The sequence below is a fragment of the Stegostoma tigrinum genome, chromosome 2 (genome assembly GCF_030684315.1).
Source record: "Stegostoma tigrinum isolate sSteTig4 chromosome 2, sSteTig4.hap1, whole genome shotgun sequence".
In the NCBI taxonomy this organism is placed as follows: Eukaryota; Metazoa; Chordata; class Chondrichthyes; order Orectolobiformes; family Stegostomatidae; genus Stegostoma; species Stegostoma tigrinum.
In genome coordinates this window covers 12,194,835-12,204,252 of record NC_081355.1, presented here as the reverse complement: position 1 = coordinate 12,204,252, position 9,418 = coordinate 12,194,835, and the positions used below count along the sequence as shown (strand labels likewise).

Here is a 9,418-nt window from a genome sequence, read left to right as displayed (position 1 = left end):
CCATAGATTGAATGAATAATTCTCTGACCCAAAAGAAGAGTGCTGTCACTGTCCAAGGCTTCATGTGTGTACTTTTGCTGTCAGAAAAATTACCCAGTCTGTTGCATGTCTTTTCTTGAAGAATTTGAAGATTTGCACCATGCTGTGGAATGCTTCAAAGATTTTAAAGTAATAAAATTCATCTTTATTTCCAGTTTCAAAAGTACATTATATAAGTTTTCATTTAAAAGTATACAATTTTGTTCTAAAAGTTTGTTAAAAGCCAAGTTTGGTTTGCTTGGCCTAGATGCCTCAGAAAATGAGCAGGTAAGTTTGATAACATGACTAGTGGTGTTTCTCAGGACAGAAGAATCAATTAATGACTTTCTCTGCTGAGAAAACAGTGTTTTGTTCTGCCTTCTGCAGACCTCCCTAATGCTGCTTGGATATATTTCTGTTTCTTTTTGTACTTACAGGGACTGTTGCCCGAAGCTTTCTGCCCGGGCAGTGGCTTCACAGATTTCACAGCAGCAAAGGCTTGAGTGTTGGCATAGTTTGAGGCAGTCCTACTCAATATTATCTGGTTTGAACTGTACATGGACCTTTTGAAATGTTTATATACATTGCAGTTCGCTCTAAGTCTCCTCTTGAATTTCACATCGTCGTTAGTTAATTGGAAATCTGGGGATTCATCGCAAGAGTGGCTGGAGCCTATTCGGTACAAGTATTTGCGTTTTTCAAGTTTGCCAGGAGTGGCTTTCTTAAAGCAAACCTCGACGTGAGGTGGCTGCACACAAAGAAGATCACATTGTCGAGATTTTCTGCTTCTCTTCGAACTTTTCCTTGAGCTGGAAATGTTCGCAGCTGTGCTCGGCAACATCCCAGCAATTTTGCCTTTCTCCTTCTGAATTGTCATAAACTGAATCTTTTCCATCTGTACTATGCGATCTATTAGCTGTTCCAGAGGTTTGTTTGGCCTTGCGGGTAGAGCTTCTTTCCATTTATAGTCCTCTAGCATCGACAGCTCACTGAAGTCTATTCTATTGAATGGTGGCGGGAGAAAGTCAGGGTAGGGGTACAGATTGGCTTCTTGTTCATGGTTTGAGCTGGGAGACAGAATCTCAGGGTCAATAACCTCTGGTCTAAAGTCTAAACATGGTCGCTGGTAGCAACTTGGAGGAAAGGTTTCTGACTGATCAATCTCCAAATAATTTGTTTTATTTTCAGCAGGTTTTAATATCCAAAGGGGAAAAAAAAAATTCTGGTTATTTCTCCTGATGTTAACAGGTGCCGTGCTGTAACGAAAGTTGTCAATAGGCTTACTTTCAACCTTGTGGTAGTCACTTTCCAGCATTATTTCTCTTTGATCTCTGTTCAGAGTAGACATGTTGGAGCAGAATCCCGAAAGTTCATCCACCCTTCTAAGTGGATCTAAGGTTGTCAGGCTGTTGGACAAGTGTTTGAATTTCTCCTGATCAGAAATTATTAAAATCTCTCTCTCATTTTTTCCAGGGACCTCTCTTGAATATCCTCTGTAAGTGGAATTATTGTATGACACCTCAGTTAGACAAAGTATACTGCAAAAGGTGTGTACCACACCTTACAAACTTTGAATTGATCATACTGAATCTATGCCCAAATCAGTAACAGATGTATTCTATATGTCTTTGCAAAGAATAAAAGCCATTGATTTAGTGGGTTCATGTAAAAATGGCAACAGCTGTGAAATTCAATCCAAATAATTCCTTGAAAATAAAATCAGATTTATTCAGTTACTAATTCGACTAAATTGTGCAGATACATGGGAACACCACTACCTGTATGTCCCTCTCCAAGCCACACACCACCCTGTCTTGGAGATATATCACCATTCCATTACTATTGTTAGGTCAAAATCCTAGAACTTCCTAATAGCACTGTGGGTGCCCTGACAGCACAAGGTTTTCAGCAGTTCAAGAAAAAAATTCAGCAACCCTTCTCCTGGGCTATTAAGATCAGCATTAAGTGTTGACTCAGCCAGCAAAGCCCACATCTTATAATTCAAGACACTAAGGAACAAGAATACACCATTCATGTGCCTGTCTCACCATTCGGAACAATCATGGCTGATCAAAACTTCAATGCCTTTTACTCACCCCTGTATGCCACTGCTAATCAGAAATATATCAGTCTCTATCGTAAACATACTTGAAGATCGAACTTCCACAGACCTCTGGGATAGTGAATTCCAAAGGTTCGCAACTCTGTCAGTAAAAACATTTCTCATCTCAGACCTAAGGAGCACTCTCCTTACTTGTAAACTGTGCTCCAAAATTCAAAACTTTCCAACCGGGAGAAATATCCTACCAGTGTCTACTCTGTCAATCCCTTTAAGTATTTTGTAAGCTTCAAAGAGATCATTCCTCGCTCCTGAAAACTCTGCAGGATAAAGGTCTGGTCCAATCTCTCTCCACAGGACAGTCTGCCTTCCCGGGAACAATGGCAAAAATACGTTTGTTGAGATAAGAAGATCAAAACAGCCGACAGTGCTCCATGTGCGGCATAAACGAGCTTCTACGCATCCGAAGCAACACATCAAAACTCCTGTAGTCAAATCATTTTTCAGTAAAGGCCAACTTTCCATTAGCCTTCCTAACAGCTTGCTGCACCTGCATGTTTATTCCTCAGTCACTTGTTGACATGGATACCCAAATCCCTTTATGCATCTACACTTTCCAACCTCTCATCATTTGAGTAATACTCTGCACATATTCCATCTGCCATTTCTTGTCCATTCACTAAGTCTCTTGAAACTGCTTTACATGTTCCCCACAACACACATTCCCATTTATAAATAAAGAGAAATAATCAACTTCATTGTAAAAACACAATCATAGAATAAGTCTTTGCACTGCTAAAAATCCCCACATTCCACATAAAGAAAAAGAATTCTGATGTTTTTAGTCCTATTAAGAAGGTAAATGCTGATATTGCACTGCAACTTTCAGAAACATCGGTGGCTCAGTATTAATATTTTCGCCATCATGTTAGACGATCACGGATTCAGGTCCTGAATGTATTTAATCCTCCTGCAAGAAGTGCAGCACTGCCTACTACTACACTGAGCTGATTGCCTCGCGTATGTGCTCAAAGCTTAGAACAAGGCATTGGAAGCCAGAGAGCTACCACCAAGACATATTACACAACAACAACAGCAATAGAACAAAAAAGTGAAAGGAGAGATTATGAAATTTATCTGTAACTTGGTTCAGTCAGTCTTGTGATTGAGGAAAATTGGGATTTAAAGCTTCGAGAACCAGGGCCACATAAGATTGTAGGTAGTAAATGTTAAACTTACAGGAAATGCATGTTGACTTATACTATAATGTTAGTCAAATTTGTTTGTTCCAGAATCATGATTTTAAAGCAGACAGCAGTGACTTCAAGGCCTCCTGGTGTGTTAATGGAAATTTGTTTATCTTGTGGGAGATTTAAGACAGGAGAGACAAAACAATGAAAGACTTTGGGTTTAGAATAATCAAAGATTGATTTTAACATACAGAAACTGAGAGATTGGAAAGCTGTTGGGCAGTTCAATGGAGACCTGACTGAAGTAAATGTGGTTTCACTTAGAAGAGGAGATTATTCAGAGCAGTTAAGGGACGACATTACCTCAGTTTAAATGTTTTAGTTTGTAAAAACTTCCAATGCTACAATACAATGTTTAAGATGCATTTAAACATTTCAAATGGCATTATAGTGGGCCTGTTCCTGTGATATACTGTTCTGCTCCAGACAAGCAATGTTTGATTAGCTCAGTGAAATATTAAAATATTAAGAAGAACTAAATTCTGAATATTCAAGGAAAAGTCTTCACAACTTATAGGACACCAACTATGAGGAAACAATTAATTCAAACCTACAGATTTGATAGGGAATAAAACTTCTTTTGATTTTGATTATCTGTAAAGTGATAGTGTTGGGGTATAGTTGGCATTTTGGTTTGCTATGTGTTTTAAAATCTTTCAAACTGTGTTTTATTTAGATAACTTGGTTTGGTTCATTTTATTTTGTATTTCTTTTGTGTAATAATCTTCTTTGTTTAATTGTCAAAGCCAAATCTACAGCTTTGTGTGCTTATGCTAGCGGGCAGGGGAAACAGTAAAGACTAAGATATGATGAGCCAGGGAAGAGGAGAGAGGAGAGTAGCATAGGGAAAAGGAAGGATGACAACTTGGGAGGGGGTAAAGATGGGATGTAAGGAGGATTAGATGCCAGGCAAAAAGGAGAGAAAAGTGAAAAGGAGAGAAGATGAGAATGGGCAAAATGATTCTCAGTAAAGTTGGGGGGGGGGTGCTACTTGCATCATTGTAGGTGGGGCAGCATCTGTTTTCCTACAGAGTAATAGTGGCACTTGGCAGGATTTGGGGTGTGTTTGTTGGGAAATCCAGCTGCTGACTTGCTAATCTTGCGGGTGACTGGAGCAAATTACTGCTATGAAACAACTGGTTTTTGCCGAGTTGTCAGATGTCACATAATATTTACAAGTCCCATTACAGCATCATAAGCAATGCTACCAGCTGCTGCAGCTCAACACTGGCACCTTCATGGGAGATATTGGAGAGTTGGACCCTGATATTATAGAATTAGAAAACAGTATTCTAAAATGAACTGAACACTATTTCGATACAGCTAATTAATTTGTTGTCAGTTCCTTCATTAGAAAGGAACGATGGATGCAGTCCTCATTGTTAAAGGTTGTGCTTATCAGTGGGATTGTCCCACAATTTTTAAGTGTTTTAGCTGATGACTTAGCACCACGAAAATCACCTCTCAAAGCCTGCTTGGTCTGACTGGTGAGTCTCTTGGCCAATCACAACCTCAAAACTGGTGTTCAGGTCACCAGAAGCTAGTGGCCAATCAGATGCTGGAAGGTTCTGTGCTCTAAAGCCTGTTGTCTGGGGCCTACACCTTGGGGAATCTAGTGGCAAGAAGCTAATTAAATTTTAATACTCTTCTCACAGGGTGGAATTCATGGAGGAGGGTGTCAGAGGCAAGTGCAGGACTGGAGTGATCAACGGCCAACCCAATGTATGCCTCAAGATTGGGGCAACTGGTGGCATCCCACCCCCGAACCAGCAAATATATCACCCTGGATTCCCAGTTGGGATATTAACTACCTTTCACACCAACCATGGAGGCAGACAATTGGGGAGGTGACAAGTCAAGGATCTTAAATGGCTGTTAATTGATCACTTAGGGAGCTTAACTGATGCTAGATTGAGGGAGTCACCTGCGGAACTTCTTGCCAGCACCTAGTGATGTGGGGAGAGGGAGAAAGAATGTAGCAACTTGGTCCAGGAGGCAAGCTCAGCCTGTTGGATCTCAACTTGGCACGGAGGCTCAGTGGTTAGCACTGCGCCTCACAGCACCAAGCATCCATATTCGATCCCACCTGTCTGTGTGAAATTTGCACATTTTCCCCATTTCTGTGTGATGTTCCTACGGGTGCTTTGGTTTCCTCCCACAGTCTAAAGATGTACAGGTTACGTGGACTGGCCATGTTAAATTATCCTGTAGTGACCAGGGATATGCAGGCTAGATGGGTTAGCCATGGTAAACATAGGGTTACAGGGATAGGATGGGGGCTGGTTTTGGATAGGTAGTTCTTTGGAGGGTTAGTGCAGATTTGATGGGCTGAATGGCCTCTTTCCAAGCTATACAGACTCTATGATTCTTCTTGCTTCCTCCAAAGATGGAAAATAGCACACCTTGTATATTGTAGTTGATATAGAACATAGAACAGTACAGCACAGAACAGGCCCTTCAGCCCACAATGTTGTGCCGACCATTGATCCTCATGTATGCACCCTCAAATTTCTGTGACCATATACATGTCCAGCAGTCTCTTAAATGACCCCAATGACCTTGCTTCCACAACTGCTGCTGGCAACGCATTCCATGCTCTCACAACTCTCTGCGTAAAGAACCTGCCTCTGACATCCCCTCGATACTTTCCACCAACCAGCTTAAAACTATGACCCCTCGTGCTAGCCATTTCTGCCCTGGGAAATAGTCTCTGGCTATCAACTCTATCTATGCCTCTCATTATCTTGTATACCTCAATTAGGTCCCCTCTCGTCCTCCTTTTCTCCAATGAAAAGAGACCGAGCTCAGTCAACCTCTCTTCATAAGATAAGCCCTCCAGTCCAGGCAGCATCCTGGTAAACCTCCTCTGAACCCCCTCCAAAGCATCCACATCTTTCCTATAATAAGGCGACTAGAACTGGACGCAGTATTCCAAGTGCGGTCTAACCAAAGTTTTATAGAGCTGCAACAAGATCTCACGACTCTTAAACTCAATCCCCCTGTTAATGAAAGCCAAAACACCATATGCTTTCTTAACAACCCTGTCCACTTGGGTGGCCATTTTAAAGGATCTATGTATCTGCACACCAAGATCCCTCTGTTCCTCCACGCTGCCAAGAATCCTATCCTTAATCCTGTACTCAGCTTTCAAATTCGACCTTCCAAAGTGCATCACCTCGCATTTATCCAGGTTGAACTCCATCTGCCACCTCTCAGCCCATCTCTGCATCCTGTCAATGTCCCGCTGCAGCCTACAACAGCCCTCTACACTGTCAACGACACCTCCGACCTTTGTGTCGTCTGCAAACTTGCTGACCCATCCTTCAATTCCCTCGTCCAAGTCATTAATAAAAATTACAAACAGTAGAGGCCCAAGGACAGAGCCCTGTGGAACTCCACTCACCACTGACTTCCAGGCAGAATATTTTCCTTCTACTACCACTCGCTGTCTTCTGTTGGCCAGCCAATTCTGTATCCAAGCAGCTAAGTTCCCCTGTATCCCATTCCTCCTGACCTTCTGAATGAGCCTACCATGGGGAACCTTATCAAATGCCTTACTGAAGTAAATATATGTGTTTTAGAAACTTTACTGAAAATGTAATTTCTAGCTGCAAGACATTATACAGAAAGCAATATTCACCTGCTCCTGCTGATAGAGAATTGTTTGGTATGGTGGTTTGTTGAGTTCCTTTTTGTCACTTCTTCAGAATCTGGTTCAGGACTGTAAAGCTGTAAGAACAACAGGAGCATTAAAACCTGGAATCACACCAAGTTATAAAATGGTTCACAAATTTCCATAACCGTAAACAGGGTGCATGTTTCATCCTGTGGGAGAATCCGGTACTAAGTATGTTTCACTGTTCAAGGATACTGGGATGCCCCACCTAAAACAGAGGTGGGGAGCAATTTCTCACAGACGGTAGTGAGACTTTGAAAACTCCTCATCTAAAAGGTGGTGGAAATACAGGATTTTGAAGCATTTTGTTCCAAGACAGAGGTAGATGGATACTTGATAAACAAGGAGGTGACAGATTATTGGAGGTGGTGGGAATGTGGAATAATCACAATCTTATTGCACAGTGTAACAGGATACAGGTGCTAAGTAGCCTATTCCTACTCCCCATTCATATGTTTATGAGTTTAGCAATGGAACTTTTCCTGGACTCCTCAGGGACGGTGCGTTTTAGATAATTTGCAAAATTCACATAGGAGCCACTGTCTCAGTTGTGTTGAGGGTGGCAGGGAGGAATGAACAAAAAGGCCAGCTCACTGCAGCTCTTCAGAGTGACCTCACAAAAATATACAGGCTTTTGGGGTCACCAAAATTCAGCACAGTGCACCACCTGCTGGCCAGTGTGTCCACCCAATTTTCTGACATAGGCATGGAGCCCCTTCCTGAGGGGTTACATCGGGATTGCGATCTTTAGTGTCTTTCCTTGCCGACCTCCTTGCAGGGCTTCCGGATGGGATTTTCTGAAGTCTGGTGTCACCCGTTGGAATATGCTATCTCAAACTTTCCTGTGTGGCGGTCTTGAATTTCTGACCTTTTGGCACTACGAGACAGCAAATAACTTGTGACTTTTCAAGAACTTGTAGCAGACAAACTACCTGCTGCAAGCAGGGATCCACTGTGGCCAGGGAGATATGAAACCTTCAACTCCAGGATCTCCAGTTAATTATTTATAAATCTCCAATCTCCAGGTGGACATTAAACTTCATTTAGGTGTTTTCAGATCATAATTAAGTCTCTAATTGATAATACATCTTTGTCTATTTACTTAAATATTTTATTGAAGCAAGGCAATTTAAACAATGCTAGCAGGGTGACAGTATTTTAAATAACCACCACGAGATTCATGATCGACTTTGCCACAATCGAAAGAGATCTAAATGCTGCAAAACATGAGACTCATACCTTCCCAAATTTCCCGTCGTGTCTCATCATGCTCAATTCTTCCAGCTGCTGGATTAGCATTTTATACGATGCCTAGCAAGAACCAGACAAGAAAGCTTTACTGACATGATACAATTAAGTCAGTGAATTGAAACTGGCTCAGCAACTGCTTGCTATAAAGGTAAAATCGTCAAGTGTTATCTTCTATCTTTAAGAGGCCAATATTTTTATAATATCACTATCATAGATTGGGACCTGAGGATGTAAAGGTCTCAGATACCATCTTACTGCGAATCACTCAAAGCATGACACACTGATAGAGGAATGCTCTTCTGCTGTAACTAAGTAGCCTGATACTAGCACAGACACTGATGTGCCTGTCAAATGTCATACATGTACACATTAGTGAGCATAACAAATATCTGATGGATCTTTCAAAACCATGTTAGCCATACCTAGTTTCTTATATTATGAGGGTCAACACAAGTATTGTCACATCAGTCGAAAATACCATCCTGGAGGTAAAGCCAAACCAAAATAGCAATTTTCTGAAGAAGAATCCCGACTCAAAACGTCAACTTCCCAGGTCCTCTGATGCTGTCTGGCCTGCTGTGTTCCTTCAGCTCCACACTGTTGTCTCTGACTCCAGCATCTGCAATTCTTGCTATCTATGAGTTTTACATTGTTCTGTTCTGGATATGGAAAGCATGATAATATTTATGCCTGACACAAACACCAGGAGTTTCCCAGGTGTTCTCCTGCTCTAAGCTGCTGCCATGTATTTTGCTTAAAGATACTGATGGATTGCTAACAAAGTAGGGTCAGAGGAAAGGAAGCAGAACTTTCTCAAGGTCAGCAACATTTACAGATGATGTGGGAGCTCACAAGTCATACTTGCAAGTGTCAAATGGATAGGAGAAGGAGGGACTGAAGAACATTAAAGATATTGAGCACAGTCCTTTTCATACGTTTTTGTGATATACAATAAGTGATGATTTGATCAGAGTATCCATCATCACGTGGGAGAGTTTTGATATTCCTTGTAGCCTGTGATACTCGAGGAATCCCAATGCAAATATTGATCAGTATGCTGGGAATCATACACCATTACCCAACCAGCACACTCTTCTCATGCAGTATAAAATGATGTCCCTTTTTTCAAAGTCTGATTCTTGTGTCCTTGCTCTGGTGAGTGAA

At 41.5% G+C, this 9,418-nt stretch overlaps 1 protein-coding gene across 2 annotated transcripts in view; it reads right to left on the bottom strand.

The window, feature by feature from the left end:
- Positions 1-217: 217 nt before the first annotated feature.
- LOC125463662 (uncharacterized) overlaps positions 218-9,418 on the bottom strand; it is a 30,556-nt gene continuing 21,355 nt past the window's right edge. For both annotated transcript variants that reach the window (XM_048555228.2, XM_048555236.2), the window contains 3 exons: positions 8,243-8,314; positions 6,968-7,056; positions 218-1,511 (listed from right to left, as the gene is read on the bottom strand). In XM_048555228.2, the coding sequence (XP_048411185.1) occupies positions 356-1,511; positions 6,968-7,056; positions 8,243-8,314 (1,317 nt within the window). In that variant the 3' untranslated portion in view covers positions 218-355. The remainder of the gene's footprint in view (positions 1,512-6,967; positions 7,057-8,242; positions 8,315-9,418) is intronic.